The sequence below is a fragment of the Bemisia tabaci genome, chromosome 4, assembly GCF_918797505.1.
Source record: "Bemisia tabaci chromosome 4, PGI_BMITA_v3".
Classification (NCBI taxonomy): domain Eukaryota; kingdom Metazoa; phylum Arthropoda; class Insecta; order Hemiptera; family Aleyrodidae; genus Bemisia; species Bemisia tabaci.
Window position 1 is genome coordinate 51200682 of NC_092796.1, and position 27985 is coordinate 51228666.

The following is a 27985-nucleotide window of genomic DNA, read 5'->3' on the forward strand; positions in this document are numbered from 1 at the left end:
CAAATGCACTATTGCAACTTCTTTACATATTATTAAGGCTAATCGTGTGCAATTTTTGAGAAAAATTATCTTGGATGTTGTAAGGTTGGCAGCAAGTGCGGTTGGTGATAACCGTCAAAAGTTGGCAATGATCCCCCTCCCATCCTCAAAAATCAAAACAAAGCACCGTCATTTTTGGGTCCTAAGCCTCTCCATGGGGCCCAATGGCCATTCTCTCTCAATATAGGTACTCTACTTCCCTGTAAAGGAGTGACATAAGAAAGTAAAAAATCTATCTGGGTACTTATGTTCGATTTAATAATAAACTACTTTCGTGTAATAAGACATGATTGCAGTTTCATTGTTCTGTCTCGTTCCATCCGGCCCAGAAATGAAGTCCAGCCGCCAATGAATTCCTGGCACGAATGGTGGCAAATACTTGTCCTCAATAACGTAGTTTTGCATCGAATACTTTCCCTGAATAAACAGTCATTAATGTGGTTAGGCTAATAGTTCAAACTCGATTCATTACTTACGATTAGTTGTGCAGATTAAAAGAATTCTCTCGACAATATTGATTGAAAGGTAATCGAACGCAGCGCTGGATAAAGTTGAATAACTATCTAGTTGGACGTCTTTCCTACCAAACTTCGGATGGAGGGGGGGGGGGGTGGGGGAGGATCATCGTCATGTCTTCCAAATGAAGGACATGAATGTTAGACACACTTCGATCATATTCGAACTCAAATTTTATTTAGTACTGACGGGAGAGTGAAAATTCTCTCCAAAAGTCGCCCCTCCTTTTTTTTGTCTTTTTTTTTGGGGGGGGGGGGGAAGGGGGCAAGAGGATAACATTGACACGTGGCTAACATCAAACCACGTAACGAGAGAGACCACCGTTAGAGCTTCAAACTTGAGACCAGATCTAACTACTTTGTAAAAGTCTTGCAATTTTTTTTCTTTTAACTTACTTACCAGTATTAATAACATGTCTCAATAATACTTGGCAATTTTAACTCAGCAAGAACCAACACTCACTTTGAGCTCTGTCGCTATAATTTCCACCAAAGGTTTGTCTTGTCCTAAGTTTCATCATAGCCACAGGCGAATAAAATTCCTCGGTCCCGAAGTAGGAGGGGGAAGAAAATAGATCTGTAGGGAGGTCCTTTACACGTTTAATATTTGACCTATTACAATTTCAATAAGATCCCTCTCCAGGTCGCATTCCCAGCTTCACCTGGCTCAAAGTTCCTTCATTTCATTAGATATGCAATATCTGATGTCCGGGAAGTTAAAATAGTTGCTTAAGTCCAGGTCTTTCTGACGACGGTTCAACGGTTCGAAGTAGGGCTCTCTTGTAAGATTTTTAGGTTCCATCCAAAGTTCCTTCATTTCATCAGATTCGCTCTGTCATTTCTTAAGAGTTGGAATGTCCTTTTCAGGCACTTTGATCGGATTTTCAGTGCGTAAAATGATCGGTCATTTCTACCCTGCGGGGCGATTATTGAAATTGATGGACAAAGCGATAGACAAAGAAGACATAGGGAGTATGGAGCGATTTTATTGGTTGACATGGTTGGTTCTTATAGACTAAGGAAGAAAATGATGGACTAGCTGTCGGGTCTTTAGTAGGTTGCCGTTAGTTAGTCCATTACCTACCTCCTATGTCCATTGCCACCACCTGCTTCCACCAATAGGATCCCTCCAAATCCCTTTTGTCGTCTTTGTCTATAGCTTTGTCTATCAATTTCAATAATCGGCCCGCAGGTCCATTTCGAGAACTGGCCGACATTCGGCTAATTTCCCCCTCGTCTCACCCTCTAATTTGTGTTTTCGATATACGCAATCGCTGAGGGGAGATTTTAGTAAAGTCAATGAGCTTGCCTTAAAATGTTAAGTAAAATAACGTGATTTAATTCACTGGCATTGACTGCGTATTGATGGTGGAATTCTCAAACTACTCGTTTCGATTTGTAACGTTGCAGACTCCCTGACATAATTTAGAATTTCAGGGGAACACTGCACTGTAGGTACAGTGTCATTCCTCGCAAATCTCGAGGTTTATCCTCTCTGCTTCACGCAGGCTGATTGAAGAGTATTCTGTGACGATCTAAAGGAATGATGTTGGCTCATTTTTAATCTGAATAATGAAGTAGGAAAATGAATTTTGAAACGAATTAATCAAGTTTCGTGGTTTGGGGATTTTACCGTCGGTATAAAAGTTCCTCCTGGGAGGAGATGAAGGAGACGCCAATGGTAAAAGGGTGGCGACAGGAGGTTATAAAAGAAATGAGGGAGTGCCAACTCCCTGCCGTGCCTTGGGAGGATAGGGGACTTTGGCGGCTGGGTGTCGCATAGCACCAAAGAGCGTTGTAAAAGTAGCTTTTATGTAAGTCGGTATATAAGTTCCGTTCCTTACGACCTTACCTTTTTTATGGGGCATGAACTGGGCATGTTTCCGAAATCTCGCCAGCCTCGATTAATTATGAACTTCCCGGTGACGAATTCACAAAACGTGGATGACAAGCTGATGGCACTTTTTGTGTAGGTGTGGTCCAGCCCGAGCCTCTCAAACCCCTCCACCCACGTCTGCAATTAGAGAGAAGTTCTACTGTAATGAGTCAGTGGCAAGGAGTTTTGCGGGGCTGCAGTATATAGTTTTCCTTGCGTAAAAACTCGTGAAAAACCCACAAAGTTTATCACAGAGTCCAAAAAATCATATCTAAGAAGAATAAAAGCTAATCTATTTCCGATCAATAAAAAGCTGGAAAGTCGATTTGATGTAGCAAGACGAAGCCTGAATGGGTTCAACCTACCAGTAAACTCAGTTTCTACTGCCCGGCTACGTTGTCAGAGCCCGCCAAAAAATCGTTTCGAACGGGCCCAATTTTTGACATTTTCAAATCGGGGTCTCTCCCAAGCAGCAGTAATCGCGATAAATAGCGATTTTCTCGGTTGGTTATCGCGATTATATCGATGGCAATATGTCGAGATTTTATCGCACTAAAAATTGCGATATATGGCGATTAAATTGCTACAAATCGCAATTTTTGGTTCGATAAAATCGCGATCGATTTGCGTCGATAAAATCGAAATTAAATCGCCATTTATAGCGATTTTTATTTAAAAAATATCGCGCTTAATTGTTGGGCGATAAAATCGCGATTTTATTGCAATAAGATCGAGGATAATCGCTCAGATGTTGATGATCCTAGCGATTTTATCGCCGACAAAATCGCAAGATAGAGCAATTTTTCCGTTGAGAAATGCTACTATGGCTTTGACATTCAGAGTTTGAAAAAGTCTGACAAATTCCTAGGAATTTCGTTCACTTAGTACTTTCAGCAGTGGCAATTATGCAGATTGGCAACGCTGTTTTTCCTCCGTTGAAGATAAAAATGTACGTGAAATCGATATTTTCATGGATTTAAGTGGACGAACAACAGTGTTGTCAACTTGCAAAATTGCCACTGACTTTTAGACCGGCGATTGCAAATCTTTCTAAGAGATGGCGCTAATCTTATTGATCATTTGAAGTCGGAATTTACTGGCCAAATTATATAAAAATATTGCAGTTAAATGATAAAAACGTTCAAATTTATTACATTAAATCGCAATTTTCAGTATTTTTATCGCACTAAGCTACTTGGGTAGTGGCGTCAAAGTCCTACCAATCGTTCTAATCGGTCCGATCGTTGAGTTTGTCCACGAATTGAGTCTTAAGGAGAAAGGAAACTGCAGTTCTCATGTTCCTCCATTAAAGTTTGCTTCAATTGGTTTCTCTCGGTAAAAATCAGTCTGTGATAAGGTGCTATCATTCATATACCTGTTTGTTAATTACTTAATATAAATTATTTTTTCCTTTTGCGTGTAAATTTGATCAACCCTCGTTGCTTAATGGCGCCCCTCAATGAAGGCCGTACCTACTTTCCAATTGTTGGCAGCGGGGTCTCTTAGTTCAAAAACGGCATCGATTACGGGTGTTGTATGGTTGAATTTCTTCAGAGTGGCTTCAAAAAATACCTCTGGTCTGGTTCGAACATTTTGTATGCCCTCGTGCACTAATTTGTATCTTCTAAACTGAAAAAAGGGTAAATTAGAATGAGAGTCCGCCGGGGGCCATTTATAAAATACGTATCCGGGGGGGGGGGGGGGGGGGGTCGAGCCTGCGTTACGGATGCACTACAGAGGTAGGGTGGAATTTTGGGGTTGCGTTACGAACACCACTGGAGTGATTGCGTACCACAGAATTTTCGAAAATGTATATAAGAAAAATTTAACGCTATAGATGGTAATTATTCAACAACTGAGAAAAACACTAAGAAGTGGCCCGAATATGTACTGTATGTAACGAGGTGGAGAAATGGTGCTGGGTCCACACCACTTCGCGGGGAAAACGAAGCCGAGAAATTCCAAAAATTATAATTAGAGTCAAAAATAAATGTTTTAAACTCTAATGAGTACCAGTACAAAACTGATGGGGGAGTGTTCAGCTCAGGCAGTTTGCATTGGAATATTAAGTTGGAGTCCCGGCGAGAGATCTATACCGGTTTGGTCTTTTTAGACCTCATCGGCAGATCACACTCGTCACTGACGAGTGAAGTCAGTGACGTCACACTCGTTCACTGACGTCACTGACGAGTGAAGTCAGTGACGTCACACTCGTTCACTGACGAGTATTAGAGTCCCTTTATACTGAGAGTCAAGACAATGTGAATCCATTTCTGATTGGCTCACGTATTTTACGCCTTCACAGTGTCACAAACGGGAATAAAGATTACATTTTCACCGATTGCAAAGATTATAATCTGGAATGGACCAGGGAATTACGGGTTCGGCAAGGAACAAACGGAATGAGAGGAGGAACGGAGAAAGGCATTTGAGAATGGGCCGATCAAAGATTACGAAAAACGTCCAATTTCTGTAATCTTTATTCCCGTTTGTGACTCCATGAGGGGTGTTGTCTTGACTCTCAGTATAAAGGGATTCTAACGAGTATGATCGGCTGATGGGGTCTAAAAAGACCCAAACCGGTGTAGATCTCTCGCCGTGACTCCAGCTTAATATTCCAATGCAAACTGCCTGAGCTGAACACCCCCCCCCCCCCTCAGTTTTGTACGGGTACTCATTAGAGTTTAAAAAAATCATTTTTGACTCTACTTTTAATTTTCGGAACTTCTCGGCTTCGTTTTCCGCGCGAAATGGTGTGGACCCAGCTCCATTTCTCCACATTGTTATTCATCAACATTTCATCATTTGAACAATCCTCATCTTGAAGTTTTTTGCGATAAAATTGAAATAAGTTACAGGTTCACTTTTCACTACAAATCAGGTACTTCTCGATCGTTTAAAATTGCCATGCATTGACTGTACGATGGAAAGTCCGGTCAATCTATCGCAACTTCATTTCAAACTTTCGTTTCAATGTAAAATATGGGAAGGTTTCAATAATCGAACCTGCTAATAATTTAAGCATTTCTGAACTCCCATTTTCATGGTAGATGCTCCACGTTGTCTAACTTGCCCGCACAAAAAAAACTATCAGATATTTTTCCCGCGTACTCACCATGGGTTTGGCCAGACTTGGTGTCAAGATAACCAAAGTCACCGTTGAGAAGAAGAAAATTGGGAACAGTAGTCGACAATGGCGAACCATATCGGCTGCTACCCGTGAAGAGATTCAAAATACGACTAATGGTTGAAGCCATTCCCAAAGTCGTTACGCACCATCACTCATTATACCACCGTGTTCTACAGAATTGCTTGGTTTTAAAAGAGGAAGTTGCGGACTAATTAGCAATCAAGATAATGCCACAATTAATGATCGACACTGCAGGTGCCAGTTATTATCAATGGATCAGTAGTGCATTAGTTACCTTTGGTGCATGAAATACATAGACAGAGAAAAAAAAATCCCGAAATTCCAATAGGATGTCTCATTAATATTTCCTCATCGTTTCTCTTTTTAGGATGACTGCTCTACTGGAAATAATAAGTACCTCAAATTTTAAAAAAATGCACTTTTAAGTCTTCGTGCTCCGGAGAGTCTTGACCCGACATTTTGCTCCTTAGGTACAGTTATTAGTATTTCAGGTGATTCGATAAACACCATATTTTGTGTCAGAACGGCATACGATATATCGCATCAATTGGTTCCATTTTTTCAACTACTCGTCATTTTTCTCCAATTTTGAGATCGCAATTCTGTTGTCAGGAGACTAAAGTACTCACTTACTAATTTTAACAAACAAATTCAACGTAATACAGGCGTGGTTTTTTTTAGAGAGAAAATATCGCATTCGAGTGCAGTTTCAATATCAGTATCGAATGCGATGTTTTCTCTCTGAAAAAACCACTCCTTTATTACGTTTGTTTGTCAAAATTGGTAAGTGAGCGCTTTAGTCTCCTGACAACAGAATCGCGATCTCAAAATTGGAGAAAAATAACGAGTAGTTGAAAAAATGGAACCAATTGATGCGATATATCGCATGCCGTTCTGACACAAAATATGGCGTTCATCGAATCACCTTAAGAATTCTTAGTGACCTAAAACCGCAAATCTTGTAAACAAAATGCAGATTACCAGGCTTTTGAGAAACAAATAATTGATAATAGGAAGAAGCCCATCCATGGCAGGACTGATATTCAATGTCCACACAATGTCCACATGTGATATTACTCTTTTAAGAGATCAATGAAACGTGCCTCCTCGTGCTTCTCGGGCACGAGAGGTTCTTTGGACTTTGACCGGGCTCGGTTGTTCATATTTGGTTAGAGTAAAAAGACATTATTATTTTGTAATAATTATGTTTTTTTTCTTTTCTCCTCGATACATTGAGGTTGTATTTTACATTGTTAAAAAGTTTATTGTTATTAACTATTTCTGTCGATTGCATTTTGATTATGGCTTGGAGTTGGATAATCGTAGCCTGTAGACGGATGATTAACTCGTAATTCATTTTATCAGAGTTATCAGTTTTAGCAGTGGCATTATTATTTTTATTGTCACTCGATTCCGGGACAAGAATTGATTGCGTTTGATTACTACTCCTACTCGGAAACATTAGGTGGTGCTAACACTGCTGAATAGTGTGGATGTCTTGGTGGCATCGAGTGGGAAGGACGGAGTGGTGTGGTGTGGGTGTCTTGGTGGCATTGAGTGGGAAGGATGGAGTGGATACCGCTGGCTGGTCTTTGAGAAATGTTTGGTGCAGGAACTGTTGGAGAGGGAGCAGAGATAGGGATCTGTCCCCGTCCAGATGGTGCTGACGAAGGAGTCGTTGGACCTGATATTGCCGGGGAGGGTGTTTTTGGAGGTACAGCACCAGCAGCAGGCACAGGTTCCGATGTTGTTGTTGAACTCGGAGGTTCTGATCCTGCATCAGTTTCCATTGGAGTTCCTGCTGGTTACGGGGAGGAAGTTTGCGAGTCTCCTGAGGCTTTTCTTCCATTGGCTGAAACAGACAGAATTACATAACAGCTGAATTGATAAGAAAGTGCTGATAACTCAATGAGGAGAAAGACCGCATTTTGACAGTAAAACTAGTAAACCAAGTTGCCAAAAAATGCAAGCAATGTTACCAATTCTTCGCAGAAACGATTGACTCTTAATCGACCTTACGGTACAGTTAACAGGATACTAAACTAGATGGAAAAAAAGATAATTTTAGCAATATGAACAACGAAATTAAGAAATTCGCTTTCGAAAATCGATTATATTCGCAATGATAAGATTTGTGTGAGGAAGTTAAGGAAAATTTTAAAGAAAATTACTCGGAATTTGCTGAACCAAAAAATTCTTGCTCCTTGATAAGCGCAATAAAAAAGATACCTATTTAAACAATTGCCATTTTTAGAATTAGAACTAATTAAGCTCGACCAAAGTAATGAAAGTCTAACAAGGGCGATAGAGATATCTACCGATAATTTCCGTCCTATTCAAATGTAAATAATTTTATCAACACCATGTAAACAATTATTATATGCACACTCATTTATTTTGTATCACATTAAAACTGAATAAAGTCAGATGGGGAATGTCCCTGAAGAAAAAGAAAAAAAAAGAAAAAAAAAAAAAGTAATGAAAGTAAAGAACCGGAGGGGTTCAAGAAAATCAGAAAATAAATTTTCGACACTTTCTCATGATTCTTTTGGGGAAATGTTCGGCGAATTTTCTGGGGGGAAAATGGATAGCATTTTGCAGTTCGGAACTATACCTAGGCAGTACGGTAGGTTTTCAGGAGAGCAAATTTTGCAAAAACCATTCAACGCTAGGCTGCTAGACAAAACGACAGTTACAATCAGTCTGAGCACATGTTTAGACAAAGTTTTGATCAAATGAATCTCTGAAAACCCTGGTAAAAATTGGCTATAAGAGCTGCGTTTCAAAAAACCACAGGAATTCTTATAGCCGGCTAAAAAAGGCCATAGAAAATCATACGGCCGGGCTATACGAAGCGATAAAAAATTATGCAGCCGGACTAAAGTTCCTATCGCCGGACTTTACACTTTATCGCCTGGCTGTTGCTTTTTCGTCATCGATTGTAATAGGCTATAAGAAATTGTGTAGAAATTTGTGTGCTTTGGAAATCATTAAGTTTGATACGGAACCACCTTAATATGTACAAAACACACATTATATTTTCCTTTAATACATATTTTTTTTTTCATCAATTAAAATGAGAACAATCCATACAGGATGTGCAAACATTTCAAAATCATGAGTTGAATAATGCTGACTCCACCAGATTAAATATTAGAGCCTAACACAAAGCGGAGCGGCGACGCACTGGCGCCTACAAACCTAACAGGGATACTTCACGCATTGCGCAACGCGTGAAGTATCCCTGTTAGGTTTGTAGGCGCTAGCTGCCCGCCTGCCGCGCTGCAGCGTGCCACGGCGCTTGAAGCAACTATTTCACACCAGAGGTATTGCACAGTATCATACGAAACAGAAGGCGCTCAGATATATCAGGAATGGCAGGCATCCATCAAAAGTACGGAGCTTTCCTCGTAAAATAAATCAAGATACCACGGCCCAAAAACAGAGCAGTAGTCCAAAAACTCACTAAGTCCTAGCATCCGTAATTAGTAACGTTTAGCATACACTTCATCGCCTAGCTGTTGCTTATATAGAAGCTATTGGAAATCTTACAGCCGGCTGTAGGTCCATGGTATTTTGGAACACAGATTCTACTGCCAATTTTTACTAGGGAGGCTGGGAAAAGCTGGTTTCAACCAAGGCTTTTTGTGATCTTGATCGTATAACGAGTAACTGGATATAAATATCTCCTTGGATATTCTTGAATATTGTAAGATCCCAAGTAGCATTGTCATCTACTTTCTAGGTGGCGCTCATCAAGAAAATGTCTAGGTACTTTCTAGATAGAACAATTTTCTTGAAAGAAAATAGGTATAAAATAGATCTAGAAAATAGACACAAGAAAATAGAAAGAAAATACATTTTTCCCTCGCATTTTCTTAAAAGAAAATATTAAGAAATTGGCAAGAAAATAATTCTACTTCCAATAAAATTTCTACCTTTTTTCTAAATGGGAAGTTGACAGAAAGTAGACCTATGAAATTGATCTATTTTCTTTGGTCAGACTTTTGACTCGCAATGTTTTTTCTTTCTATTTTCTGGATATCTCTCATTTTCTTTGTTTTTTTTTCTAGAAATTTCCTTAATATTTTTTTTCTAGAAAAAAATTCTTTTTTGCTACTTGAAGTTTGAATTTCTGACTATTTCAAAGGCTAACTTTCAAAAATTACTGTAAGTCATAGAAGTATGGAAAAAAGAAAAAATTGGTATCCTTACTTTTAGGTGAGCAAGCCGACGTTGAAAAAAAAAATCAAAAGTCACTACATGACACACTTAAACAAACACAGGGGGCTTCTGAATGCATTTAACCACTCAAGCGGTCCTCAACCAGCACCGCGCTAACCGGTGCGTTTCTTATCATTATCGCAGATAAGATCGAGCTTATGAAGTAGAACATGGCTGATTCTTGATCAGTAGATCCTAAGGAGTACATTCATACCAATTTTGACCATTTTCATTGATGCTGATTTTCCGACTTTTTCGGCGCTAGATCGGCTGTTTTTCCCACTGTGCGTGGATGGAGGACTGACGTTTTACGGGACTGGGGGATGTAAAATGACCTAGATTTAGGCGCAGCGTACGCTTGCATAGACTTGCTGACGTCATGGGTGGTGAGACAACAAGTCTACGCGTGATTGGCTGGCTATAATCTATGTAGCTATTAGTTGCAAGTCTAGTGATAAAAATTAATGTCGATGGACTAAATGATTGGAACTAAAGAAGATTTGAGATCGAAAAAGAGACTCCTATGAAATGAAAAATGAATATTGGAAAAAACATTGAAAAGTGTTTACACTGGTCCTTTAATTATCGTTTAAGGGTCTTACGAAACCACTGTTTACTTGCTCATTCTAAATGACGATGCAAAATTCATGGCAACCATATCGAGGGTAGAATAATAAGTCGAAGTCCAGTATCCTCCATCAACTTAAGCTCTAGAGGTAGTAGCTCTGTCTCCTCCACTGTAGATACATTGCCCGATGTTAAGGAAGTCGTGGTATCATGGTAAATAATAGTCTCAAAAAACAATTCGTTAACTTCGAAAACGCAAATAAAGGCCTAGATGCACACGACCGCGAGTGAAAGACGAAAACCAATGGAGAGCCTTGATTTCGATATATCGACGTCAATAGATCGAAATCAAGGCTCTCCGTTGGCTTCCGTCTTTCACCCGCGGCGATTAATCGCCGTGTATATCTATAGGCCTCGAGAACAACGGGGTTCAACTTCGCCGCGCTACCGCTATGACGTAAGCCCTTGCGTTCAATGGAAACCAGGCTTTACTGACGTCCCTATCTTAAACATGCAATTAACTATTATACAGTGAATTGAGGAAGTGGGTTGGAAAACGGCGTGAGTGACGAAATGGCTTTTCGGGAAAATCAAGTTTTTTAGTTGGTCACAGATTTAGACTTAATAAAAAGACTGATTATGAGTGAGATTCCATAATTGTTTAATTGGTAATTACAGAGTTTTCTCCTCCATGCTCGTCATGCATTTGAACCGCACTTCGTGATTATTTAAAACAATACCCAGGTTTCCGCCAAGTGGCAAGGACTTGAGGGAAGAAGAAGAATCCGATTCTTTCCGACAGCTCTCGCCTTTGGAGGGTGATGCGCATGCAATCTTGATGATCGATTATTGAAACTATGTCGGCACGGCAAAACTAGACAAGACTAGACATGCCTCTATCTCATCCATGCCATCTATCGAATTTTGATGTCGTATATTGCTTCAAACTTTCAATAATCGGCCCGAATTGATCGAGAAAGCATACGTTCCTATCCCGCAGTATCCTTTTTTGATGTAAAGATGACCCTGTAAAATGCAAGGAAAAAATACGTTTTAGCTCAGGAGAATAAACTGGATTAAATTTTGCAATAAGGAACCACTATCTCTGGCGCTTCTGTAAAAGCACCTTTCTACGTAGGGAAACCAATGGCATATATGTTGTTTCTAAAATGAGCCAGAAATAGTGGTTCCTTATTGCAAAATGTGGTCCAACTGTGGTTCGATATCATAGAGCATGACGTTCTCACCAAATTTCAAGCCAGAAAGTTGCTAAGTTTTTGTGAAAAAAAGAAGACGCATTAAAATTTGGCAACGTCTGACTCTGGTCAAATCCGCCGAGATAGCAGTCTTAACCCTGGACATTTTCAGAGAATCAGGGTTTTTATTTGATAATGATTTCACTGGAGGGAGAAGTGGTGTTCTTCCTACAGGCAATAGTTCTTAGGGACAGCCCGCATCTATCAACCGCTCATCAAGGATGCTCTTAAAGATGCTGACTGAAGAAAGCACATTGCTATACAGTAGTCAATAATTAAGCAGACATTTTACCTCTGAACCCCAGTCATCGCCCCAGCTGTTCCGAAAAATCCAGGAGTCTGAAATACAAAATGAGGGCAAAATAAGGGGAAAAATTGACAAGCCTCTCGTGCTGGAAATTAATCTGAAAACAAGTGGCATACCAGCTGAATAGATCCCTCTGTGAAAGCACACACGCAGGCAACTAAAGTAGGAATACTGGAGTATTGACAAGAAAATTTGCCAATAAGTATTATAGGAATTATGTAACAGCAGGGTTTCAGGACATTCCGTCAACGATTTTTTGTCCGGGTACCTGTTTAGTCCAGTAATTTACGTCTACGCGTAAAATAAGAAACAGTGACTTAGTCCAAAGATTATATTTCAGTCCGTATGTAAAAATATATTGACAATATCGAATTAGAAAATTGAGAGAGAAGAAGGTGTTGTTATGCTAACTCGTTTTTTAAATGAAATGTTACTTTCTTCTTTTGATTGATCTTTCAAATTTTCATTGGTGAATATTTGGTTTTATTTCTATCTATAAAATGGGCCTGTTGCATGCAAGAGATACAGCCGTGCGAAGAGACTTTTTAGAGGTTAAATGACACGAAAATTACGATGGTCACATTAAAAAAGTCTGAAATACACTCCTTACTGCGCAATTTGCGTTGTTAGGAACGCGCTTTTTCAAATTTCCCGCGTCTGGGGGCAGTCTTTTAACGGAAACAAATAACGGCAACTCGCGGCTATTTCCGGTCAACTAAAACTGACGACATAACCTAAAAATCGGAGCTCGTGATGTCGTGAAATGAAATGTAGAAGGATTGCGTTGGATATTTAAAAGTTGATCGATTTGGTTACCGTATAAAGCGTATATGGACCACTATAAGAGATCACGTTGGGTTTGTAAACAAACTGAAGGAACAAATAACAACAACAACGACGACTCGGCAACTTCCGGAAATCACCGAGCCCGCCGTTTGCTCGTTTCCGGTGATCAGAAAACTGCCCCCAGACGCGGGAAATTCGAAAAAGCGCATTCCTAACAACGCAAATTGCGCAGTAAGGAGTGTATTTCAAACTTTTTTAATGTGACCATCTTAATTTTCGTGTCATTTAACCTCTACAAAGTCTATTCGCGCGGCTGTATCTCTTGCATGCAACAGGCCCATTGTCGATTTAAAATATACCGTATACATATAATTTTTTTAAATGATAATATTACTTCATTTTAAAAACATTATATTTTTAAAACGTGGCAAATATTTGTAAAACATTTTCCAAGCGATGACATCGATATTAATCTCAATGAGCCGTACTTGAGTTGAAAGGAACTATACAAAAATGAAAAAGAGAGAGAAAAAAAACCAAGGAGGACGCAATCTTTCGTTTTAACCCACTTTTACATCGATTTTTCACAGTCAAACATGTCCAATTTTGAGCATTTGGTTGCAAATACACCAAGCTGAAGCACAGTAAAAGCACAAAATATAAAAGAAAAATTAAAAAGCTTTGGAAATAATTAAATTAGACACGGAACCACCTAAATATTTTCAAAACACACGTCATATTTTCCTTTAATACATATTTTTTTTTTCATCGATGTAAATGAGACTAATCCGTGCAGAGCGTGCAAACATTTCAAAACCGTGAGTTGAAAAACGCTGACTCCACAAGTTTAAATATTTTAGCCTTATACAGAGCGAAATGCGCACTGGCGCCTACAAACCTAACGGGATACTTCACGCGTTGCGCAATGCGGGAAGTATCCCTGTTAGGTTTGTAGGCGCCTATGCGCGTGTCACGCTGGTCGCCCGCCGCGCCGCGCCGCAAAGTGCTACGGCGTTTCAGGCAACTATTTCGCGACATAGGTGTTGCACAGTATCATCGGCGCTCCAACGTATCAAGAATGACAAGCTTTCTTGTCATTTTGGACATTCCTGTGAATTTTCCCTCTTGGAATTGACGCCAAAATTCTCAATTATATATTTGTTTCCGTTTGGCAAAGCAAACAAACAAAAAATAGCAAACCCTCATTCTTCCAAGACATTATACATTTTATCCAAAAACGTCGTGTTGTTTGTATTTACATTTTGACCAATTAACTTTGGGTCTCAATAATTGGTATGTGGACCAAAACTCCCCTGCCGAAAAAACGCGTGGACTTAAATTACTGGAAAAAATCGGACAAAAAATCGTTGACAAAATGTCCTATAACCAACAGCAGTCGTTGGATCAATTACGATTTCAAACTTATTGCCGTGTGTATCCTTCGCATGTGCCCCTGATACAAAAGGTAAAAGATTATAATCTTTCCTTATACTTAATTTATTTTTTACTTTTAATTCTTGCTTCATTAAATTTTGAAATAATCAAATTTCAATTAATTTTTAATCTTTGGTTAATTAATAAATTTTTCTATCAAAAATGTTCAATCTTAAAGACACAGATAATTAATTATATCATTTTATCAGTGAAATTGATATACTTTCGTTTAGTGATTTGTCTTTTGATTATTACTAAAGATTAGCCTTAATGTCCTCTGACTGACTCCGATTTTTGTGATTATATTTAGATTTAGATTGAAACGGATTTCATATTCAAGGCGAGGTAGGAGCTCGGAGCTAGTCCCCACTTCCTACGTCCAAGATCGTTCTCTAACAATAAGTAAAATTCAAAAAGGAAATACATGACGTGGTAGTTCCATTTATACACCTCGTCCACTGATAACTCATTGTATCGAGAATCTACCCTATAATATCTCAAAAATTATACCAACAGAACATTCACTTACCTCCGCAATCCCCGATAATGACTCCAGCATGCTTGACGTCCGTTTGTGGACAATATTGTGGAGCCATGACACCGCTTCTGTAAAACTATGTAAAAAATAAAATAAAAAATGAAATAAATATAAAACTGATGTGGACAGAAATAATCAATGGTAATTCTGCATAACCGTGTATCTCAATGTATGACGATGGGAACTGCCTAGCTGCCTCATTATAATTTAATGGAAAAAAACTATCTGTTCAAAAGTCTTGAAACTTATTCGTATGATTTTTATGTCCTTATAAAAGGAATTTAAACTGAAAACTTTACTCTCGAATGTAATATTTTCACATGAATTCAGCAATCTGAAACATATTTCACTTTGGATCAGATCTGAACTGAATGTACATTTTTTTCTAATTTGTGAATGTTTTTGTGTCATTATCAATTCCAATAGTTCCTCCTCAATCCAGTCATAAAACATAAAACACAGCGGGCCCTTAGGAACTTTGGATTTTTACTCGAGTACTAGAAATTTAAATTCGAACTTTTCGCTCGCCAAAAAAACGTAAGTCTATATGCCATGGCATTGGCTAATATCTATGCCTCGCTATATTTTATGGAATAATTGGGCACTAATATAAATCCAACCAATGGGTTTTATGATTACAGTTCATGAAGGTCCCCTCTTCCGTAGATTGTCACAATTGGATGGCTTTAGCCAGAATCATCCTAGCCACTTACTTTGTCTATGCTCTTACGTTTCATTTTTCCCCATAACAGAGAACGAAGCAACATTCTGACTCAAAATCGTGTGTGTATATCTAGTCTAGCGGACTGTTTATTGGAATTTATAGATAAAGCTATAGAAAAAGAAGACATAGGGAGTATGTAGCGATCCTATTGGTTGAGATGGGTGGTTCCCCCCCCCCCCCACTACTAAAGGGTCTCTCGCCGGTTGCCATTAGTTGGTCTAATACCTTTCTTTTTTACCTTTTGTTCTCTTTGTCCATAGCTTTGTCTATCAATTTCAATAATCGGCCCGCAGAGGATATACACAGAGAGTTTCAGGTAATTATGTTGCTTCGTTCTTAGAGGAGAAAATAAATCAAGAGAGAAACTTTGGCTGCGTGAAATGCAGTTTTGCTATTTCTCATTGAAACACAATTGGACGTATTTCTGTCAAACGGAACTATGTGCATTAAGACATTAGCCCTGAGACCCATAAGAATACACGCATAGCAGGGCTCACGTCATAATGCACATAGTTCCGTTTGATAGAAGTAGGTCCAATTAGTACTGTATGATTGGCTAATTCGAAAGATATTTACCGCGAAGGCGTTTTCATGAACCCCCAAGTAAACGGCGACAGGGCTTATACGAAGAGCTGCAGATATTCGTGAACTACCACTGAATTCAGTGAAGCTGTCGATCTTGGCTATTGCTGCGCGTGGCCTGCAAGATCCGTTCCTCCCATGATACTCATAGTCTCTCTCGGCACACACGCCATTGACATTCAACATTCGCAGAGCCGGTGGTATATGTCCGCCTTTACACTTGAAGTTATCCCAAGTGCAGTCTACTAATTCTGAACAAAGAACAATATAAAACCGATTAAAAGTACGCGCCTTTCGAAGAGCGACGACCGAACGTTTTTAAATGCTAACTCCCAAGTCGGGTCAAAGTGACCGTCTATAAATACATGGATTTATGAAGTTTTTTAGGTTTACCTATTTTTTTTAAAGAAATGAATATTTTTCTTGTAATTTCCACCGTTATACTAACATACTGGCGCTTTCTCACCCCTACCCCCTCTCCTCCATCATAAGTAACTGTCCCAGGAGAGATAGCCAGGCAAGTTTGACCTAGTCTGGGATTTCTGGGGGTAGTCGTCAAAAAAAAAAAAAAAATTAATAAATAAAATAAAATAAAAAAAATTCCTGACACGACACAACTCTCGCCAAATTACCAATTTATATAGATGTGCACCCTTTAGATAGCTTGAGAGACCTGTGATCGTTTCCTTTTCTTTTTCTTTTTTTTTCACCTCTAAAGACACCTCAAAATGCGTTGATGACAGCGCTCATTCGTGCTTAATGGATATCCATGTTGCATGAGCAAAACTGAAGGCGCGATAGCGCGAGGCGAAAACTTGACCGATCTCATCCTTGTGGCGGTCATTTTGGACGCCATCTTAAATTTAAGGATGTTCCAGAAAAAATTTAGCCTGACAATATCAAAATTATGTTTCAGGACAACAAAACGAAGAGAGCAAGCCGTCTCGTCGACTTGTATCAAGTACGGTCCCACGAGAATACATGCGCTCCCAGAATAAATTTTATGGTTGTTTTTTTATACACGTTCGTTTAAGTCTCCGGCAAATATACAGGGTGTCTGAAAATTCCAGTTCACCCCGCTACATTTTTTTTCTAATTCATACTTTGAAACGGAACTTGGGGGGGGGGGGGTTGTTCGTAGATCAATGTCAGTTACTTTTGGGGCTCCCAAAATTTTCGATGACCCCCACAGAGGAGGGGGCTGATGGGGGCTATGGTCCGAAACTTTTTTTTTTCAAACAGTTTCAAACTTTGGTCGCACCTCATCGGAAAAAAAGTCTCTTGGATCCAGAGTCTAAAGTCTAGACTCTTAAAAAAATTGACAAAAAAAAAATACTCTTAATTCAATCGGATTTTTGCTTGAATTGAGAGCCTAGCCTCTTAATTTAAGTGGATTTCCTTTTGATTCAAGCAAAAATCCGATTGAATCAAGAGTATTGTTTCTTGTCAAATGTTTTAAGAGTCAGGACTCTGGATCCAAGAGACTTTTTTCAGGGCTTCTTTTACTGGCCACATACATGGGCAACACAACTTTGCTGGGCCGACCGTGATTTGTTCGGATTAATAGAGATCCGTCCGTGGCATATACATTAATATCATGGCCTGGACCTTAAAATAGGTACCAGGGCCTGAGATGGGATATGGCGGGCTTGAATTCGACACAATTTTAAATTCACAATTTCGAGACAATTTTCTTGTGCGGGCTCTACGGGTGCAAGGCCCCTTTGCAGCTGTTGGCTCTAGCTCTCATTTGAGGCCTGATCCAAGTTGTACCTACTTACGTTGTTTCGACAGCTTCGTCGATTTTCTATATTTGCTCGAGAGGAGAACCTCCAGCATTCCAGCCACTGCAAAAGCCCAGCAGGATCCACAGTGAGTACCCTGTAAGAATTGTTGAAAAGTGTAATTCAGACATCAATGCTGGTGTGCTAAGGAGGAATGCAATTTACATTCAGATGTTGTCGAAATTCTTCTGATAAATTATTTATTTTTGAGGGTAGTCAAGTAAATTTTTCCTTGAAATGTTAAGGTACACCAGAATAAATTGGAAAAAAATATTCTCCAGAGTGCTCAAAGAAAAGTAATAACAAGTTTTCCAGAAAATTCATGTTTTCAAATCTAAATAAAAAAATTAACGGTATATTTTCAAGTTCGGTTTTAAAAAATATGAGATCAGATCGAAGTTCCATTCCAGTAAAGTTGAAAGAAACTTATCTTACTGATCACGAAACTTGACTGCATTTTTTTTTTCATATCCGCTATTCTTTCGTTTCCAAACTTTGCAATGCTTTCAGAGAGTCCATATCGATGTCCAAAATGCAAAACTATATACCTCTGTTTGTGATGTTGCAGACCTGCTGCCATTATTTATTCTTTCATTCAAAAGCTGGTCAACGTGATATCTTGAAAACTTCCTTGATATTTCTTCTCTATTAACAGAATAATCTGTGTAAATATTAAGCTCTTTTGGCTTCCTTCTCTTGAGAAAAGTAAAATAGGAGCAAAAATTTTGAAATACCGCAATGGACACCTATGCTTTCGCACTTTGGCCATCAATTTTTGGAATTTTTGCAGGAGTAAGTGCTTTCTTTGAGAATTAATGCAGGATTACCTTGCACAATACTATATTCCATTTATTGATTTAATTTTTTCTTCTTAATGTTTCCGTTTCTTTGTTTTCCTTCATCTTTACTCTATAATATGATTTTACATCTATGGTAGATCCCTTACCTGATCGTCTATCGATGGGTAGTTGGGGTTGTTCCTACGCCAATCTATTGAGCAATTTCTGGGGGTTGGTCGTACTCTTGGGGCGATTCTGGATTCTATCGCACTGATCGGTTCTGGACAATCGTAATTTTCGTCAAATTCCTCGTCCACCTTTCCGTTCCTCTTAACGTCCTCCATTTCCTCGGTTTCCACTTCTTCCGGGCTGACCCTTCCCGTCTTTGATATCGGTAATATACCGAGCCCTCTCCGGAACTCCTTACCTACTCAAACCAAAGAGCTTCATTTCAAACACACATTTTAAAAAATGGCCCCATGGTGGAGACCTCAAGGATATACACATCTCGATTGCATGCTGTCAATATTTCCCTTTATTCCAATTTGTTTCTTCTCATTCTTCTCATTCTTCTTCTTCTTCCTCTTCTTCTTCTCCTTCTTCTCCTTCTTCTCCTTCTTCTCCTTCTTCTCCTACTTCTCCTTCTTCTCCTTCTTCTCCTTCTTCTCCTTCTTCTCCTTCTTCTCCTTCTTCTCCTTCTTCTCCTTCTTCTTCATCATCTTATTTACCTATCTTCTTCTCTTTTATTTAATTTTTAAGGGGAAAAACCAATGAACTTCATTGTTTGGAATTTTTACGAAATGTCCTATTAAGGATTAAGAGAAGTGTGTAAAAATTCCAAGAAATGAGATCGAGGCAGCCAAAATGTGCCTTACGAGATGTGGGAACTTATAGAGTCCAACACAGTAAGAAAATCAATTTGGGGTCAAATAAATATATTTAAGCTTTCTGACACTCATGAAACATTGGGACAAAATTTCTAGTTATAATTTGTGTTACCTAGGCACTAGCATTAATTGACCCGTGTTTCGCACCGTTTTTGAAATCCAATGGCGATACTACTAGAGTTTCTCGGGGGTTGAAAAAACTGTATCATGCATTTGAGTAAATCTGCTTCACGCATTTAGCCTGGACGAATTAATTTAAGAAAGAGAAACACGATTCACCTTCAAATCGATTGATATGCAATATTAGCTACTCAGAAGGTAAAATATTATGTATCTTTCCTGTCTCACACACGGTATGTTGCCAATTCCGCATACCATTACACATAATTTTCCTCCCCAAAACTCTTGATGTAAATATTGCCACCGCATCAATTCAGTAAATATTTCGACGAAACGTGATCGCCACGGAACGAAGGATCTTCGTCTGCGGAGGCAAAGTTTGCAGTCGAACAGTTTTCGTCGAATGGAGATGTTGCATGTGTGAGGAATTTGCGATTTGACTGATGATTCCTAGGCAAAAGTTCGCGAGAAACACGATGGTGCCACTGGTTTTCTCTGAAATCAACTCCCAAGCTCAAAAAAAGCCCTCAAGTTGAGGCCAAAATGGAGGGATATCCCACGCTATCCTGAGAGTCCACCTCCACATCAAGACAAACTCTCCATGCAAAGATAGGGAGCAAATACATTGACAGGGTTGCCACCTTATTTGGAATCTCTAAAACTGAAATCACGGCACTTAGAGGTGGACTCTCAGGATAGCGTCGGATATCCCCTCCATTTTGGCCTCAACTTGAGGGCTTTTTTTGAGCTTGGGAGTTGATTTCAGAGAAAACCAGTGGCACCATCGTGTTTCTCGCGAACTTTTACATAAAAATCAGTAGTCAAATCGCAAATTGCTCACACTCCCCCTCGTGGGGATCACCAGGGCTCTACGGGAGTGTTGGCTGGGCCCCCTGTCTAGAGCTGCCGCGATTCCGCTTCGTTGCCGCAAATAGCGTAACGTCGGAATGCGTAGCTCCTGATCAGGAAAGAAAGCAGCCAACAAGGGCAGAAGAGAGCAACTCGCTAAAATTCGGATGACAATGACAAACCAAAGAGAGAGGTAGGGTTTTGGCTGTGAAAATTGAGTGAAGGAAGATCGCAGGCATGAGCCACAGCTAGATCATTTCTCCGACTGACTGCTCCTGCTCCGCCAGCGCGAGACCAGCTTCGCTGGCTGCCGGCCTCCGCGAGTGCGCAGACGCAAACGCATGCGCGCTCGGGCCGCGATAGCGAGGCGGAGAGGGACGTTGCCGACAATCTCAGATTCACGGAAACGTCACTCTCCGACATACCACCGACTCGGCGAAAAGAGAAAATGGACGAAAACTGAGACACAGGCTGGAGAAGCAAAAAAGAAATCGGAAATCTGAAAGATAAATTTTGAAAAGACAATATTGAAAAATGGAAGTTTGAATTTGGGGGGGGGGGAGGGAAACGAAATGCTTGAAAATAGAAATTTTGAAAAGGGGATCTCTCTGTTTGTTTTGCCTTTTATTATAAAAGCACAATTTTTTTTTGTTTTTTTTTTTTCACAAAAAATTTACATCAGGAAACATTATTACACTATTACATTATTACACTTAATTCAGGAAATTTTCCATTTATAAAATTCTATTTATAAAATTTAAAAAGGAAAGGTCAGGAAGTCGATGAATGGCGCCCATAGACTGAGTGTATGCGGAGTGTGAAGTAGGAAGAAACGAGTCCGTCCAAATTGACTGCGCAAAAGTAGTGGTGTCTGGAGCTTTTGATGTAGGGTTTTCTGGATCGTTTTCTAACCGAGAAAATTCGTCCTCACTGATTGAATCTAGTTGCGGAATGGATGTATCCAAAAGTGGAAGTTGATCCGGCTGCACTGAGCAGTTGAGTTGGTCCAAAAGGTAGGAGATCAGGCGCTTTCGATCTGACTTTATGATGAGGCGGTTGAGGTCAGGGGTGGATTTAGACTCGAAGTCTGCGAGTGCAGGGAACTCATTATGCAAAAATGTGTTTAGTTCACTCTGCAGTAGGCGCAAAGAAATGGTACCAAAACGCAATATAAATGCTGAGTTTGAAGACATCGCGTACTAGTGCGGGTTTCCAAAATAGAAAATTCAAAAATGTATACAAAAATACAAATTATAAAGGAGTTGAGAATTGATTAATCCGAGAGGATTTTATTGCTTTGCGTATGTATGCCTAGATAAGGCGAAAAATTGAAACACATAAGGAAATCCAAATTTATTTTTCCAAGAATGCGCAAATGCAGTGAATCGAAGAAATTGCAATGCAAATTTTTGATGGAAATTGATGAAATTTCAAATTGAAAAGTAATTAAATGTGCAAGTATGCAAAAATTAAAACGTGCAATTCAACGTGCACAAGAGGAAATAAAAGAAAGAAAAAATATCTTCTACTTATTAATGACAAAGATTAATCATTAATTGAAATAATAATGCAATAATAATTGTTATAACAGTGATTGACTAATTAAAGCTAGTGTTCAAATACTTAAGTATTAAAACGGTTAGATAATGTTCATTGCTATGTGCGTGATAAGGTGCGAATCGAATCTCTGTCCTAACGAGCGAAAGAGAACGAATATCAGCACTGTATCTAGACACTATCTATCGGTTGACGTATCTTGGACGTGTCAACACGTCGCGCGGTCGGAGCGAAACGGGTCCGATGCTCAGCTTGAAGATCCACGTTGCGAATTGAAAATTCGTGCTCCCAACGAATCCTTTGTAGAATATCTTTCCAGTACTGGTAGAATCATTAAAGGTGAATCGAGACGAATAAAATTTCAAACATCAGCATAAGGGATCTTCTCTGCCTGAGAGAATGCTAAGGCGCCTCCACCATGTGGGGATCCCCCTCGTGGGGATCACCAGGGCTCTACGGGAGTGTTGGCTGGGCCCCCTGTCTAGAGCTGCCGCGATTCCGCTTCGTTGCCGCAAATAGCGTAACGTCGGAATGCGTAGCTCCTGATCAGGAAAGAAAGCAGCCAACAAGGGCAGAAGAGAGCAACTCGCTAAAATTCGGATGACAATGACAAACCAAAGAGAGAGGTAGGGTTTTGGCTGTGAAAATTGAGTGAAGGAAGATCGCAGGCATGAGCCACAGCTAGATCATTTCTCCGACTGACTGCTCCTGCTCCGCCAGCGCGAGACCAGCTTCGCTGGCTGCCGGCCTCCGCGAGTGCGCAGACGCAAACGCATGCGCGCTCGGGCCGCGATAGCGAGGCGGAGAGGGACGTTGCCGACAATCTCAGATTCACGGAAACGCACGATGCAACATCTCCATTGGCGACGTATGAGGGCTCATGCGGCGTTCTTCCTCAGCAAGCTAAAGTCAAGCTGTCTACATTTGCCATGACCAATCGTTGTTCGTAAACACACTTACTTGTTCGATCCGCGAACTGCGTGATGCCAAAAGTCGCTGAATATCTTTCATCAGCGTTGAGCTCTTTGATCTTCTTCAAGTTATCTTTAAAGATGCTGAACCTTCGATGTTCCTCGGACCTCGCCAAATAGCTTTTCGCGTGAACCTTCTTGAACTGTTTGAATAAACACCTTGCTTCTTGATCCTCTCTTGAGTCTCTCTTATTTCGATCCCGTGATTCCTTTGTATCATCAGCTTTTGATTCCTGTAATTGCAGCATAACTATTAATCCAACGCAGTTCGTCGCTCCTTTGACGTAAGGGCGTATCTCGATCTCCACGTGAGCCCTGTCCTACGTATAAATCCATGATTTCTAGGGCTCATGCGGATATCGAGGTACGCTCTTACGTCAGAGGAGCGACGAATTGCAGCATTAGCACCATCGACAGCTGGGCAATTTATATCAGAAGGCAATAACGAATAAATCAGGTAGAGCACGCAAAATCAGGCCGGATTGACGTTTTTGACGCCCCTAGATTGAACTTTGTTGGGCGCTCCAAAAATTGAGTTTCATAGTCCGGGGTGCCTCCCCCCCCCCCCCCCCCAACCAGAATGATTTTTAATGTATGAGTACCTACGTTTTAAAATTCTGAACAAATGCGCCCCAGTCCATATACTATGTAGCCTAATACCAAATTCGGTTTTACGGAAGGTGTCAAGTGAAAATGTCCAGTCTAAAGAGCCCAATTCTAAAAATAACCAATAGAAAATGTCCTCTGTCGTAGTATCCTCTTTTAAATGTCCATTAAATAAAATGCCCCCTCGAGAACAATGCCTACGTCGTCTGATGTCCAAAGTAATAAAATGCGACATATAACTGCAGATGACCTCAGTATTTAACAAGCCTGAAGTAGAAGTGGGGAAGTTTAACGTCCATTACATCTGACTACGCTGGTCCGTGCATCCTGTAGAATATCAGCATGAAAATATACTCAAAGTTATTTTACGACCGGTCCTGAATAGAAAACACCGGACTACAAACTTCTTTCCGCTCCTTCATGCGTTGCACCAAACAGTGCGGTTGTCGAGAGAATATTAGCGCCTACGAGACTGTAGGAATACTTCACGCATTGCACCAAACAGTGCGGTCGACCGTCGACGACGGCGACGGGAGCCGCTGCCGCATATTAGCGCCTACAAGGCTGGGCGGATACTTCACGCATTCCGCGTACATGCCGGTACGCGCCTTAATCATTGAAAATGCGTAATCTCTCGGTGTCGGACATACCGCGGTGTATCTATGGTGTAATTTACTGAAAATACCCAGCATCATTAAATAGAGAGTGAGAATATAGCGTTTATTGTTCATTTAGAGTCAGAGAATTGTAATCATTCTGGCTCGCAGATTGCTATTTCGAGAAGTGGATAGCAAGGTAAGAATGGTTAATTCAACCCGTAGGTTTTATGACAAAGCACATTTAGTTGATTTTTAAACCGAGCAGCACTTATTTCACATCAATCTTTTCGGCGAATTTTCGTAAACAAATTAGAAATCCGAAGGTTTCGATGGTAAAAAATCCCTCAATGTCGAGCTAAGGATCTGAGGAAGTGGAGAGTAACAATTACCGTAAAATTATGGTGAAACTGCTGTAAATAATTGTGGTTTTCGGTTATTCCCCGTAGGAATAAACCCTTGGTGGCTATTTTTTTCTTCGAGTGAAATTTAACTTTTTGTGAAATTTACGTGAAATGGCCTTTTAAAAAGATGACTTTTTTCCATGGATTTTTTTTTTTTTTTTTTTACATATTTTGCAAACTTTTGTGGTATTGAACAATTACGAATGATGCTTGAAGAGTTTGTCAACACTTTTTAACTCGAATTGAAAAAGTTATGAGTTTCTTCAAAGTTTTTTTAACAGTCGTTACGAGCAATTCGGCACCTAAGAATAATACCGTCTATAAATAATTATAAATATTAAAATACGTACTTTGCCTGTCATGTCGTTTGCTAGCACCGTATTGGTTGGCACGTTATATTGTATTCTCACGTTGGAATATTTTTCATCCCAGTCGTTATATTGTCCCTTCACACTCTCAAGTGAGACGACCAGTATAGCCATAGATAGGATCTGTACGAAGCAAAATCATAGATGTAGTAATGATCAATCATCTATCTATCACATACCGTTGAAAAAAGGGTAACAAACAATTTAAATGTGGCCATACACGAGAAAACGAACCTTACCACCGACAAATTCCAAATTGAGTAATTGATGCCACTGCATGAAGGCTTATTGCTTAGCACTGCACCAATGCACCATGTTCCTTTACTCCTGAATTCTTTGCTTTTCTTTTACTCGCAAAGCCTTGCAAGATGCCGGCAATTGCTAGTTGCTTGCAACCATATTCAAAGTTTTTCCAACATGTTTGGAACTCATTAATTTTGGATTACAGTGCAACCGTGCGGTTTCTTTGGACACGTGGTACTTTAAAAAACTAGACCGCTCTACTTCATCATTTCTTCGCACTATATCCATCAGCCTACCGCAGTAGACCTACAACCTTTTTCCCGTGTGCTTTGACTGCTTTGAGGGTTAAAGTCAGATTGAAGCGGAAAAATTAGTCGCAGCGGCCCCTTCAAATGGAAAGATAGGCAAACAGCAGTACAGCAGAGAGTTGTTGGGTGAACTTACTGCGACTTGATTGAAATAAATTGCTATTATCTTAAAAATAAGAGGTTAAAGAATTAGCATATTCAGGATGATATTGCAAAAATGCGTATCTTGGTTGCAGTGTTGCAAAATCCCCTCTCCTATTTTATTTTTTAAAAGGATCCTGAGAAAACATCGTGGATTAAAATTTTGCTAAATATTCTTCGCATTAAGAAGAAAAATCACGGAGGTTTTCAAGAAATGACTTATGGTAGTCCTATATGTGGAAAATGAAGTAAGGCAGGAAGTCTGCAATGCCGCCAACCGAGATACGCATTTCTGCAGTTTCACCATGGACATGGCATAAATTGCAACAATCAAGCAATCTTGCATTTTATCGCAACCTATTGCACTTTGCAATACGTAGACAGACCCTTATAAAAATTGGCGATAGGAGCTGCGTTTCAAAATACCATAGGAGTTCATATAGCCGACTGAAGAGGGCGACAGAAAATCATATAGCTGGCTGTAGAAAGTGGAAAAAATCAAACGGCCGGGCTACACGAAGCGATAAAAAATTATACAGCTGGGCTATAGTTCCTATCGCCGGGCTTTACACTTTATCGTCTGGCTGTTGCTTTTTCGCCATCGGCTATAAAAGGCTATAAGAAATTGTGTAGAAATTCTTGTGCTTTGTAAATCCTTAAGTTTGTACGGAATCACCTTGAAATTTAAAAACGCACATTATATTTCCCTTTACTACATATTTTTTTTTCATCAATTAAAATGAGAATAATCCATACAGAGTGTGTGCAAACATTTCAAAGTCATGAGTTGAAAAACGCTGACTCCGCGAGATTAAATATTAGAGCCTAACACAAAGCGGAGCGGCGGCGCAGCGCACTGGCGCCTACAAACCTAACAGGGATACTTCACGCATTGCGCAATGCGTGAAGTATCCCTGTTGGGTTTGTAGGCGCGAATGCGCGTTTAGCGCTGGCTGCCCGCCCGCCCCGCCGCGTCGCGCCGCAGCGTACCGCGGCGCTTGAAGCAACTATTTCACACCAGACGTATTGCACAGTATCATACGAAATTGAAGGTGCTCCAACATATTAGGAATGGCAGGCATCCTTTAAAAGTACGGAGCTTTCCTTGAAAATAAATCAAGATACTACGGCCCAAAAAGAGAGCGGTAGTCCAAAAACTCACTAAGTCCTAGCATCCTTAATTAGTAACGTTTAGCATACACTTTATCGCCAGGCTGTCGCTTAGTCGCCATCGGCTATGAAAGGCTATAAGAAATTGTGTAGCTGGCTATAGAAGCTATTGGAAATCTTACAGCCGGCTGTAGGTCTATGGTATTTTGGAACAAGATTCTACTGCCAATTTTTACCGGGGTTCATTGAAGTTAACCATAATTAATTTGCGGAAGTACCGCATCCTCAAGTTAATTATATTTTTTGAGATGACAATACTCACAAGACGCCGGGGAGACAACGCACCAGCTTTAGTGATCATGTTTGATGTGTCACAAAAAATCGCAGAAAGAATCAACCTGGCTGAGGGGTGGAATGAGTTGGATCACACTTTAAAATACTTCCGGAAAATATCTATCATTTTAGCTTCTCGAGATCACAAAACACATATGACCATCAAGGAAAAAAGATTGAATTTTGCGTTGCAAATGAACAGTTTTTAAAGATTTGAGGTCGATTTTCTTTTTCCCTCTTTACAGGGAAACGCAGACCATCACACATCACAGGCACTCAATTTCGGATCACTGGCAGATGATCTATTACTGCCAATTCTACTCTCTGTGACTCCTTGTACCTAATACGTATGACTGCCTCTGTTCCTACCTTTTAATTATCTTCGACTGTGCGCGTCGTCGGGTACTAAGTTTTCATTGCTCAGTTGTCTTGAACCAATCTCGGTGCTTGCATCGGAGCGCGGTTCGGAAGAAAACTATAATCCCTCGCTTTCTATCGATGAGGTGGTGCTGTAATACTTCTGAGACATTCCATCAAACTGGGAGATACCTCGAATCTGTCAGAAATTTTGCACGATGTGATCGCGATAACGATCATAAGTTGTCTGTTTGGACGCTAAATCTGAAATTTGACTTGTTGCGTGCATTCATAAACCTAATTTCTTTTATAATTTTTCGATTTTTTTCTATTCGTGATTTTTCAGGTGGGACGGGATTTCAGTCCAAAGAGACGAACTTTCAGGGAGAGAGCAGCGATAAAAAAAAAAAAAAAAAAAAAAAAAAAAAAAAAAAAAAAAAATTGGATTTCGAGATTGCGAGAAAACGCTTTATTTTAAAAAGTAAGTTGCGTTGCGAGCAGTTTATTATTCATTTTTGGTCAAGTGGAAAGCGCAAGGTTGTATTATAAATGAGGTCGAATGCCATGCTCTGA

The 27985-nt window shown here is 39.9% G+C and overlaps 1 protein-coding gene across 9 annotated transcripts; it reads right to left on the minus strand.

Moving 5' to 3' along the window:
• Window positions 1-276: 276 nt before the first annotated feature.
• On the minus strand, window positions 277-27385 carry LOC109042521 (cathepsin L 2). Of its 9 annotated transcripts, none has more exons than XM_072300021.1 (14): window positions 27045-27385; window positions 24903-25043; window positions 22936-23179; window positions 18730-18989; window positions 17781-17880; window positions 15994-16250; window positions 14685-14769; window positions 11921-11967; window positions 9797-11398; window positions 6563-7433; window positions 5546-5768; window positions 3907-4059; window positions 2407-2568; window positions 277-456 (listed from the first exon to the last, which is right to left on the minus strand). In XM_072300021.1, exons 1-9 carry the CDS (start codon window positions 27081-27083, stop codon window positions 11315-11317), a joined length of 1257 nt encoding a protein of 418 aa, XP_072156122.1. In that variant the 5' UTR covers window positions 27084-27385; the 3' UTR covers window positions 277-456; window positions 2407-2568; window positions 3907-4059; window positions 5546-5768; window positions 6563-7433; window positions 9797-11314. The 9 variants fall into 9 exon arrangements, with proteins under 9 accessions (XP_072156122.1, XP_072156125.1, XP_072156118.1 ...); XM_072300024.1 differs by having other exon boundaries at window positions 3907-4054; window positions 5546-5855; XM_072300017.1 differs by having other exon boundaries at window positions 5546-5855.
• Window positions 27386-27985: the final 600 nt, after the last annotated feature.